This window comes from Camelus dromedarius, chromosome X (genome assembly GCF_036321535.1).
Source record: "Camelus dromedarius isolate mCamDro1 chromosome X, mCamDro1.pat, whole genome shotgun sequence".
NCBI lineage: Eukaryota > Metazoa > Chordata > Mammalia > Artiodactyla > Camelidae > Camelus > Camelus dromedarius.
Window position 1 is genome coordinate 15,875,669 of NC_087472.1, and position 12,683 is coordinate 15,888,351.

At 41.5% G+C, this 12,683-nt stretch overlaps 1 protein-coding gene across 1 annotated transcript in view; it reads left to right on the forward strand.

Annotated features, from left to right (window-relative positions):
- GPC4 (glypican 4) overlaps positions 1 to 12,683 on the forward strand; it is a 100,834-nt gene that overhangs the window by 57,606 nt on the left and 30,545 nt on the right. The window contains exon 2 of the mRNA XM_031445948.2: positions 10,148 to 10,306. Coding sequence (XP_031301808.2) covers positions 10,148 to 10,306 — 159 coding nt within the window. The remainder of the gene's footprint in view (positions 1 to 10,147; positions 10,307 to 12,683) is intronic.

Here is a 12,683-nt window from a genome sequence, read left to right on the forward strand (position 1 = left end):
AAGGTACCTCCTAAGGCACATCTGTTGAAGTCCCAATGTAAGAAGCATGGGTTGGGTGGGTCTGCCTGGGATAGTGTCACCTCTCCTGTCTTTTGAACTTGAGTTGTTTCAAGATCAGAGGGCCTCAGAGATCTTAGGGCAGAAGGTTGGGGATTGGAGAAATTCAGAATATACAGTAAGAGGGAGAGGGAACAGCCTATAGAGAACAATAAAATCCACGCCTGTTCATTTTGTAACTTTCAAGAGGGTTGTGACCAAGACGTTTTCATTTTCTGCACTGATGGATGACATCTAGCATGTAATAGGCACTGGATATATACTGCATTGAGCACCAGCAATTTTTTGTGTTGCCAAATTGGGTCAAAGGTTAGTTTGGAAGTGAATCAATTCTTTGATTTAGACTTGGGGAAAGTTTTAGGGTAGGGTTACATTCCCAGATAATCTCTTGCAGTAGACTGGCTAAAGTAACTGGTTGAAGTAACCTGTTGAAGTGGACTGGTTGAAGTAGTAAATACACTGGCTTTTTGAATCCTAATGGACAAATCAAATGCAATTAATCACCAGGTCTGCTCCTAAAGGAAAGATTCTGAAAAGTGAGATTGGGGAATTGAATGGTGCCAAGGAGCTAGTCAGTGGCCATTTGGAATAAATCCTGATCAGACCTGGGATGCCTCACTTAAAAAGGCAAACTGGTAGAATCTACAGTGAAGAGTGGGAACACTGAAAACTTAAGCAGACCCTTCTAGGAAGGGCAGCATCATTTCTATAAGGAGAATCTGTACTTGGCTAATGAGCTTGTGGTTTTCAAGGGACTAAAGCAGATGTAGACAAATGGAATCCAGTGAATGTGACCTACTTAGGCTTTCAAAAAGCTCTTCATGGGATTTCACAGCAAGCCAAGGAAAAATACAATAACTGGCATCGCCCCAGAATTGTGGGACTATTCCATCAGATATAATGATTGACTTCGAGATGCGAAGCAAAGGATAGGGATCAAGTCAAGTCTCTAGAGAGCGACATCAACAGTGGTATTCTCTCCAAAATTAGGCTGGAGACAAATTTTACTTAAAAACTACAGTAAATGACCTAGAAGAGGAAATGTACATTGAAAACTTGACTCTTATCAATAAAAGGTTTCCTAAAGGGGAATCAATTCTAGGGTCCATGCCTGCAGGGTGGCAGGCCCAGGCATTAGGGTACTAGATAGTGGTGAGGAGGAGCTTTTTTGAAGGTTGGAGAGACTCAGCCTTGTGAAGCGAGGACTCTGCCCTTTCTCCATCCGCCTGTGCTGAGGTTGAGAATTTTTCTTTCATGTTATAAAAATTAACCCCTGTTCAACTGTGGCCCGGGTGTGTGTCCATAGGAATGGAGCTTAATTCAGAGTCCTCAAATGCAGATCTGTTTTAGATCTGTAGTAAGCTGTAACTTAAACTGTGATCTTTAACAAGAATTTTGTGGAAGTGGATTTTAAGGGATGTAATTAAGTGCAAATATTAAAAATGTAAATGTTTCTTTCCCCCTCGGCGTCTCATTGATGCCTGGGTAGAGTTTTAAAATAATGGTTCGTGTCGCTTGAAATCTGATGTTAGAGAATCATTTTTCTTTATGTGAGGTTTTGCTATCACTTCATGTGAAAAAAGCTGTCTGCATAGCCATTTGGAGAAACGTCTTTGGGTGAATTCCTGATGAATGACTGGCTGTTGTTCTTCGGTATACTTTTCCTAGAAAGTATGTTTTCGGAAAACCTATTCTCACACTGTATGGAGGGAGGAATTTTACGTACGTCATGAAAGGGAGAGTAAAGTGAAAGTCAGGAGGGCTAGTCTTTTTCTTGCTACTCAAGCTGAAAAGAAGTATGAAAAAGGAGAAAATAATGTTGAAAATGTTCATGTCCCACATGACCCGTGAAATGTGTGTAAAATGAAAGGTGTTAATATTTGTATTAGAGCAAGTGTCTGGTGTCTGGCAGCCTCCCGACCCACCAGCTGTATTTTCTTCTACACTTGGAGTAAACTTGGTACCCAGCTGTTGACCCTTTCCCATCTTGCTGTGAAGCTTAAGTGGGGCAGGTTATCTGAGAATGGAGTCCCTGGGGGTTTCTTTAGAGATTATTAGGAAAGAATAAGGAAAATCGCTCCCTGTCAGAAGTCTGGTGTTGGGTCAGCCCCCTGGGAGGAGGAGGAAAGGAGTGTCTCCAGTATCTTTCTGAGGATGCCCTCCTCTGCTTTCTCTGAGGTCTGATGTGATTGCCTGCAGGAGACTGCTCACAGGGGCCATCATGAGACTTCTGCACACTAGGGATGCAGAGAAAGGACACAGTGCCAATGGCCAGCATCCCCACCCCCACCCCATCCTGGGAATCCCTGTTTCCCTCTGAGCCTGGTCTATTTGCTATCTTAGATATGACCCTCCCAAAGCCTTGATCTACCAGGAATTAGAACACGTGGCTTGGATACATTGGTTCCAGAAGTACTGTTGGGCACCAAAGGGAAAAAAAAATGTCCTAGCCAATGGTGTTTCCTCTCTAGGCTAATTTTATTTGTGACTGAATATGTAGCAGGCATTTGGACTCAGGCATTCTATTAAGTTATGAGCCTAGTGAAAATCACAATTGGTATTTGACAGAAACTCTCAAATGATGCTACTTGAGGTGTGCGTGTGACAGGAAAGATCTTTGTTAGTTATAAAGAGAGTAAGAGAGCTCCATCTTTTCCTGCCTGCCCCTAGCTATGCTACCCCTCCCCCCCGCACCAAGGTCCCCAACACATTTCTGTGAGCCTTTTATTAGCACTGACTGCTTAGGTAGTACTTATTGGAGCCTCAGAATTCTTGAAGAGATTTGGGTTAATTGCCAGTATTATTCCTGTTGAGTCCTGGACCTTTGAGTGGTTGTGAATGTGCAAAATAGATGCAGTTGCTCTAGCTGCTCTAAAGTGATGGTAACATATGATCACAGTTTGCATTTTAGGCCATCTACTCAGTAGGTTGACGGACCTTACTTTAGGAAACCTTTGGTACAGTTAAACTGGGATTCTAAGATTGTAAGATAAAAACTTTGGTTCATAATTTGCTTATCATTATAAAGCAATAAAAAGCCCTGCTTGATTTCAATCTGCAGTGGATTTTAAAGCTGTTGCAAGCTCACTGAAATGAAGTATAGAGTTTTAAAGTAGCAACCCTAACTCTTCCAGCTACACAAAGTATTCTTAGGAAAATATAATAAAACTGATTTTCAAAATGTATGTGTTTCTGATTGGTCTTCTCTCCTACCTTGCAGGATTAGTGGACCTAAAAATAATTGGCAGTTAAGCCCTCTAGAGCTGTATTTTGGCAAGGTTTTGCAAAATGCTAACTAGCTGCATTTCTCCCACTGATTGGTAGGTGATCTCAAATCATACATCTGCATAATGACTTAATTTATGTGCTTTATTATTAAGCTTTAGGTCAAATGACTTCAGGTTTTGGATGTGCATAGCACATTACAGGCAGTAATTTCACTCCTTTTCGCAAGGGGAGGGGAGGGTGGATTAATGTATACATTCCCCCATCCCCCTGGGATTATTAAAAACCTTTAGAGATTTGCTTTCTTTGTTCCCATGAAGCAGAGCATTGTGTATTCCTCCTGGGGTTCTTAGGTAGCTTGGAGGGGCTGGAGTTACTCAGCAACCTGCGTTTTCACTCACTTTGTGGCTGCCTGAATTTAGATCTAAAAAGTGAACAGAAACTATTTCAGTAACTCTTTAGACCAATGGCAAGGAATTGTTTTACTTTCAGAACAAATAAAAATTAGGAAAAGAGTAAAGTAGCAATTGAGGGATTAGGAAAATTACCCCAGCAAATAATAGCTTAATGTAGCTCCCCAATATTTGAATTACATTAAGTATTTGATGTAATGTTGATGACAGCCCCCCCCCACATATTTACCCTTTTTTACTTTGAAAATTGAAGCTTGCTTTAAAAAAAACTTTATCTATCCCTATTATTAACATCATTCATTTGTGTGGTGCAATGTCACAATTGATAAACCAATACTGGTGCACTGCTGTTATAAGGACCGTATCTTACTCTGATTTCCTTAGTGTTTTTTTAAACTAACAGTTTCATTGAGATATGATTCATATCCCAAACAATTCACCCATTTAAAGTGTACAGAGGCTTTTAATATACTCACAGATGTGTGCATTTATCACCAATACAATTTTAGAACATTTTCATCATCACAGAAAGAATATCCTTTAGCTGTAACCCCTCCCTTACTTTTCATCCCCCCACCCTCCCCTCTCAGCCCTGGGCAACTACAAATCCACTTTCTGTCTCTAAATTGACCTATGCTGGATGTTTCGTATCAATGGCATCATACCATATGTGGACTTCTGTGAGTGACTTTCACTTAACATAGATTTTCAAGATTTAGCCATATTGGAACACATTTCAGAACTCCCTTCCTATGGCTGACTGATATTTCATTGTACGGACACACTGCATTTTGTTTATCCATCCATTGATGGACTTCGTTATAGGAATAAGGCTGCTGTGAATATTTACGTATACGTTTTTGTGTGATTTCCTTTGTTTTCCCCTAATGTCTTTTTCAGTTCCAGGATCCCAGCTAGGGTACCACATTATAATATCTCATCATCATGTCTCCTTAGGCTCCCAAGGCTTTGCTTTTGAAGGTGCTTTAGATAAAGTCTGTGCTTACTTGTCAAGAATTCCCTATCACTTGTGCGTGCCACTCAACTCCTAATTGATAAAGCTCTCCCTTCTGGCAATCTTTACTCCCCTAAATTCCATTGCCAATGAGAAATTTTCCTGACTTAGCTAGGAGAAAAAAGGGTGTGCTCTTCTGGCTCCTCTCCCTCACTTACTACAAGTCATCACAAAAGTCTCTTTATGGAGAACTTCAGTAGCTTATCCGAGTATAACAGATGCCCTTCGTTCTGGTCTTGGTTTTGTAATTGCACTCTATTCATAATGCTTCCTTCTTTACAGAGGGCTTCTCTAGGCTCCAGTGGGTAAGTGACTTGCCCAAGAGCCTCCAGTGCATCAGGTAGAGCTGGGACTCAGACTTGGACTCCTGACTCCCCAGATCAGTCTTACCCCTAGACTGCCATTAGCCGTGCAGAGCGAAAGACTCAAATGGTTGTCAAGTATTTGGAAGCTTTTAAATTCACTTCTTAAAAACCTGTCCTAAAGAACTAAGTTTTGTCTAAAACCCAAGTGAGGTACTCAGTTTCTGTGTGAAAGGCCATTGCAAAATCATAGCCTCCTACACTGGCAGTTTTCCTTAGTGCTTTCCAGTCTCTTCTTAAATGTCCCTCACTGCAGCCCTCACCCTTAGGGTGCCATTTGTGTCCCTGTTATTTACCAAAGGCATTTGGTTGCTTTATTGGTAAAATGAGGTGGGGTACAGAGAATGTCTGTCTTACAAATCATGCTGGTGCCAGCAAGCTGGGTTCCCTGCTCTGTGTCCCATAAAGTTTCTGGCTGTTGTTTCCTCCCTTTAGGACGCTGGTGGAGTAATCTCTAGAGATTTACTTTATCTCCTACAGGTAGGGAGCTAACCCCCTAGTGGTAACTACAAGTATTCCTGCATCACCATCTCCCCCAAAACTTGCGAGAATCCAGGGGACATCTTGGCTTCTAGATGGACTTCAAAATAAATTGTCTGAAAGAGACGTTAGCAAATGGTGTAAAATACAGTTAGAAGTAGTCAAGTGGATAGTAAATAAGCTGAGATCTGACCTGAGAACCTAATCACCATTTAGAACCTTTTCTATGGGAAGGTAGGTTCTGAGTAGCTGAAAATAAATGGGCATTGGCTGCACAGTGTTTGTACATCAGAGCCAGCCTTTGGTGAGAGGAGTAAATGAAATAAAATGAGAACGCCCAGTTCTCAGAGCCCTGTTAAAGGATGGAAGAGATTCCTCATATTCAATGCTTGCTGCTTTAACCATTAATTTGAAGTGCTTAAGAGAAAAAAAAAGGGCCAGTACACACCCGGCAGGATTGAGCAGTAATTTATTGTGATTGTCTTTGTTCACTTTGAAAAGTAAGGCATTGATATTAAGACTAAAGAAATTACATAGAGCTGGTGTGATTGAACAAAGTTTGGCTCTTTCGAGTGATTTTTTTGTTGTTGTTGTTTGTTTTTAATGCCATAGAGTTAAGCTTTAAAAGCACGCTTCGTTGAGTCTCCTCCAAGCCTCCGAGGACAAGGCTAAAGGACCTTTATTCTTTTGAGGGCCACTGACCCACAAAGCAAAAACCTAATCAAGGGCCATGTACAAAAAGCAACTTAATTTAGGTGCTTCCTTAGAAATCCATAAAGCCGTCAATTCACCTGCTTTTAAAATTAAGAACAGGGAGCTCTCAACCAGTGTAACAAATAAAGAGTCCTTTGGTTTCATGTTATGTGCAGTTAAAAGAGGTGGAGTGGGGTGAGAGAGGAAGGTATGAGTAGAGTAAAGAGAGTGGAAAGCAGATGGGAGAGCTCAGGGACTAGAAGAGGTACATGGAGAGGAGGCATTCCAGAGCAAGGGTCATGGAAGCAGGAGGTTGACTTAAGGAAGGAGAGGAGACAGATGATAGTCCTAGATCATAAGCCACTGTTGACTTGAGCTGTCGGATTAACTATGATTCTCAGCTCTTCTGTGGCTCTAATGCTTAAGCCTTTCATGTTATAAATCTTCAGGAATGGTGTGTATTGGAATCACCTAGGACCCTTAAAAAAAATGTGCCCCCTGCTCTCCACCCCCCGCAGTGGCTTTCGTCTACCTGTCCCACATTGGATTCTGTCGTCCCTGAGCTCAGTTCTTTCAGCCTAAAGAAAAACTTGAGATATCCTTCTTAGATGAGAAGTATATGGGAACACCAGGTGCAGAACGGAGATCTCCAGAAAGAAAAAGCACTTCCCATTGACACGTAGCATTTTAGAAGCAGTCTCCAACAGACAAGACAGAATGTCTTTCCATAGCTACGTAGCCCTGGCTCCTAATAGAAACGACTTCTGGGGTTAAAGTAGAAATATTAAAGGTTTTAAAATCAAGTGAATTTGAGTAGCTTGAGTTCTTCCCAGAGTGCAGAGCTCTAGTTTCATTTTCAAATGTTCCGAGACCTGTCCCCCTTTCCCTCTTTGTCCTTCTCATCTGCAGAAACTGGTTATGGCACTGAATCCCCAGTAGCCTAAGTGTGGCTGGGGATTGAATTCACAAATGTGTCTTGGACATGTGTGTCAGGTAGGGCTTTTGGCAAGAATGTCATATTACGTTTGCAAGTAACGCTTTTTAGAAATGCAGAAATTTTGTGGTACATTCAAGGCCTATATGGGTAAAAGTGGCCCACTGAAGTGGGCTTGTCTGTCCTGAGGGGAGGATGGCTCTGCCAGCAGAAACATTAGCCAAGGAGCTACCCTCTTGTCATCTTTTACACAGGCAAGCCTTTTGTCATTAGACAAAGTCTTCCTGGAAAGATCTCTCTAAAATGAAAGTAGACTCTTTTTTATTAGGTATTGCCAAAACAAAAATGTACTCCAATGTTCAGATATAAGCAGATCCCCTTAAGGTTGTGCAGAGGGCCCCTTGTGGCGTCTTCTTAAATGTAGAAAATTATCCTCTCCTGCTGTCTTTGAATTTTCTGGCTTTAGGCTGTGGATGTGTCTGTGTGTACATTAGAGATGGGAAAAAGGGGTGCTTTTCCTTGGTCCTAGAAGCCTATTTTGATAGGATCCAATAAGTGACCCTTTAGTTTATTATATGTGTAAATCTTGTTAAGACCAGGTGAACATAGATTTTTTCCCCCCAGATTCGTGAACTGTTCTGCCATGGGAATTCAATACATACTGCAGCTAGGTCTTTGGAGGGACTTGGAATTCACCGGCCTGTGATGAATTTTAGCCTGTGACAGTTTTAAAAAGCAGCTGCAGCTTTTCTGTAATTCACTTACATGGTTCTGTATGTCCTAAGTTGTCATTTGGAGCATTTCAGTTAATTTTCTGTGTGGGTTGTGTGTGTGATACGGACGATTTATACAGCGACAGCAAAGACTGTACTAGTGGGGTCCTTTGTATGATTTTGTGTTAAGTAAGATTGTGTTGGGGGAGACACTCAGCCCTGAAACCAGCCGACGACTGGCTATGTCTCCATTAATTATCTGTCCCAATACCAGCAGCTGCTGTGAACTTGTTAAGCCAGTGAAGAGGCGGTTTTGTTTTTGGTTGTAACAAAGGTGTTTCCAGAAAACGGAGCCTTAGCAAGCAAACCTTCTTCTTTCACTAATGAGATCTAAGATAGTCTGCAAGCTCACAGCTCTAAACTTTTTCATACAAGGCGTGCTGCGCCCCCCCCCCCCACCTTTTTTTGTTAGAATTATCTGTTGACCAAGGGTTTCAGAAATGCCAAAAGAAGCTTTTAGCGGTTTCTGGGTGAGGAAGTTAATTTGAAGATTGTTTCCCTTCTCTTCTTGAAATAGTCCTTTAATGCTGCATACCCGGTTTTTGTCTGGCAGTAACACTCTTCCCTACTTTTTAATAGGCCAAGAAGGAAGAGTGATCAGGAATATATATGTTATATAATTATTCGCATATGTGCTGTTGACAACCCTAGTGTTAGTCAAATACAGCGTCAATACAATGTCATCTGAAATATGCCCCCTCCCCAAAGCTACTTTGGTATCTAGCTGAGGGGGAGACTTATTTCCTATAAGCACACACAGCCAAGAAACAGCAGTGGCCAGCTCACGACCCATTTCATTCCCATGACTAGTGTTGTTAAAAAGGATTTGCTCTTCGTTCTTCTTCCCTTGACCTACTGTACACGTTTACCACTGAGGCTCCTATGTCTTCAGTATACTCCATCCTGAGTTCCTGAGGTCTTGGTTCTTTGTAGACCCCCTTTGTCTCACATGGAGCATGCACAGCAATAGCAGAAGGAACAGTGAAGCTGAATCCTTGTGAACATCTGTACAAAATTATCCAAGGGCACCTGTACTGCACCTATCACTGTTGGAGTGGCTGAAGTGATGTTACCCAGTGGGGCTGATTTTTTGAGGGCATCATGTCTCTTGGTCACTGTAAGGGAGAGATATGGTCTGTTCCAAGCACAATTTTTGTTCTGTGACGGGAGGAACAGGGCATGGGTGAAGTTCAGGATTTATAAAAAGAAGCTGTCCAAACTCACACATCCAGACTGTATATAGTTGGTGTAGGGGAGGGAAATAGTTTGTGCTTTGAGCTGCTGCGGGGTGAATGTGTCTTTGACATTTGTCTTGACCCTTAAGGCTCCATCACTACATAAAGATTACATCTACTGGAAGCCATTAGTCTATACTGGGATGAGTGGCGACGCCGCACACAATCATAGGGTCAATACTATAGTGTCTAACATCTGTACATAAGACACTGGACAAGAGAGTCTTTTTGTTTTTAATTTAATTAGAAAAATTTTGGTGGAGGAGAGGTAATTAGGTTTGTTTGTATTTTTAATGGAGGTACTGGGGATTGAACCCATAATCTCGTGCGCATGCTAAGCTCGCACTCTGCTTCTGTGCTATATGTACCCCACCCCTGAGAAAAATCTTAAAACTGAGAATCATTGAACATCACCCTTTGTGACCCAGCGTGAACGTCATTGTTTCCTCTTGGCTGACAACCCCTTAAAATGCACGTATCCCTTTGCTTTCCCACATCTGCTCCTCATGTATTTGCTCAGTTTTTGGTTGTTGCCACATATTTTATAAACTCTTCTTCATTAAGGATGCCCCCTCTGAGTGTGAGCCCCCCACGCTAGCCGAACAATGCCTCATTTACGCGACATGCATAGCAGTTAGCATCCACTGTCAAAGAATTTATGAGAGTCTTGGGTTGATATTGAATGATACTCCCTTTACTGGCCACACGGATTTTCCTCTGCTGTAATCTTCCTCATTGGAAGGTTCTTTTATCTCATGGAGGTGGCTTTATTTTATTTTTCCAAGAAGGGCCTCAATAGTTTTAGCTTAATGAAACTATTCTGGTACACACGAGGCCTGGGCCTTCGCAGGAATCTCATGGACAGAAATAAAGCCAAGCATGTGCACCTAAATCAAACTCATCCCTCTTGGACTTGATGAGTGATGATGGAGACTGATTGGCCTACATTTTATCTTCCAGGTGATCATCTGAAGATCTGTCCCCAGGATTATACCTGCTGCTCTCAAGAGATGGAGGAGAAGTACAGCCTGCAAAGTAAAGATGATTTCAAAAGTGTGGTCAGCGAACAGTGCAATCATTTGCAAGCTGTCTTTGCTTCCCGTTATAAGAAGTTTGATGGTATGTATTGGAACCCTGGTCAGCTTACATATTTGCTTTGCTCTTGAATTTGTTTTATACCTTTGAGTCAAGTCACATTTATTAGCTGACAGTGAAGTCACTGATGATCGCTCCTTTCTTCTCTCTGCGCTTAAGTTTTCTCCCAAGATCTTCTCCTTGTTGGATCCCAGGGGCAAGTTAGCCTTCCAGCTTTATTGCTAGAATCCTTCCAGATCCACGAGGATCTGTATGGTATGGTAGCCATTATGGAAATATGGTCACCAGGAGCCAAAAAATAGATTAAAGAAGTTTAATTTAAATGCTTTCATTTATTTTCTTGGGTGAACACAGAATAGTGTTGTTGACGCAAGTCACTTAAGAAAAAATCTCCCTAATAAAAAGCAGGCCTCTGAAAACTTAGACTCATCATAGAGATTCGGCACATGCTGGACTTCAAATGCAGTTTCAAAATGGATCCCCCAAAGACAATCCAAATTTCTTGAAGCTCTGTAGAACACAGGCAGGATTAAAGCTCAGTTCTTGAGTTTCCATGCAGCATGGACCCAGAAGTAGCACCTACCCTGTGGAGTCTTCCTGAAGCTGGGCCCCAGCCCCAGCCTCATTTGAGTCCATCCTTGGAAGGCCACAACCAAACCCAATTCAATCCCCGGTGCCAAACACGGATTCTCTCTTTTCACGCACACTCTCTTTTCAGAGTGATGACATAGCCAACGTGAGCCAAGTGAGAGGCACTTCAGGCATCCCTGAAGCCAAGTAACAGATAACAGACTTTAAAAACTGGAATCTGTGGTCCAAAACACCTCAGGAGTCTTTTTTTTTTTTTTCCTGGTGCTGTTCACTCAGTTTGAAGATTGTTATGAAGTAGATTTAATTTTAATAGGAATGATTTCCTTTGTGCCTGTCTTAAAGGCCATTCTAATTACATAGTACCTTTGAAGCGTGCTTTTCTTGACATTCTGTGTGGGGAAGACGTACAAGGCAAATTCGCGAGATGTGAAATGTCTTTGAGTCTTTCTGCAAAGGGCTCATTACCATGGTGAAAAGTTGGACTAAATTAGATTTGATAGAGCTGATAAGGCAGTCCCTAGCTAAAGAACAGGTTGTATTTCCAATGTTAGCTTTGAGATTTGTTATTTGAAACTTATAACTGATTTAATAAGCATGGGTAGATTCCTAGGCCAGACGACGAAAGCATAATTTCATTTGTAATGTAGTCAAACTAAAATGTTTGTGTCCTGTGCCATTTATTGTGCTATTTTCCCCCAACACTGTGTATGCAAAGTTGTGTTAGTCTTAATTTTATCTCCTTTCCCTGGATGGATGGAAGTAACTTATGTATCTAGAAGTCCTGTTTATTATCCCATACTTCCCCAACGCACAGGCTGTAACAGTGAAGAATATTTAACAATATGTTAACACCACGTGAAGATGAGTGTTATTGGCAAAAGACACCATCAGACCACCTCTGTCTCGTGGCCACTAAATTATCAGGATGATTACTGGAAAGAATGGTATTGTTCTTTGGACTATGGCCTTTCTCATCCAAGATGGTAGCTGAAGCAGTTTCTTTTCTTTGAGGAGAAAACTTAGAAAGATAATCAGATGGTCATCTTTGAAAACTTCAGAAGCAGGTACTGAAAAATTACCACTTGGGGGTTTGGTAATGGCATTTAGAAGGAAAAATTTGCTGCAGCTCTTTGGAAATGGCTAGCCTATTGGTAGCATGATGGAGTGAAGATAAGGCTAGTTCCAAGGTCACCACCTCCAAGCCACCCCATTTCTTGTTAGACGTGTCTCCTCCTGGTGTGGCGTCCATAGATGTGAGTGACTTTCTGTTCTTTCTCCTTCTCTTTCCCCATGGTTTTATAGTCCTTCTTGTATGACTGCAATGTGTAGTTTTTAAAAAACCATACAGAGAAAGTTTATCAGTAAGTGTTAACATATGTTTTTTTTGAAAAGGACTGAAAAAATTTCCTTTGCCCTCCCCTACCAGGCTTCACATTCAATAAATCTGTTTAACACTGTTTCTTTATCAGTTTGAAAACTGGTCATGAAAAAGGGTTACGAAACTCCAGTTTGTTTCTTCTGACTTCAAATTAAAATATGGCATTGACAAGACAGGTAGTGAGCATAGACTGAAATTTTTTTCGAAGGAGTAGTAGCTGAGATGTCTTTGGTCTGGAGCTCAGAACAGAACTGGGATGCTTTGCGTATTTCCTCCAAGTCAGGTTTTCAGAGACAATGAACTGCTTTATATGGTAAAACTTAAGTTGACTGGTGTCCAACAAACCATAGTTCTCCAGTGGGTGCTGCATTTATTGATTTTTTTTTTTTTAAGGTTGGCAACTATGACCTGCCAATACTGCACAAGGCCTAG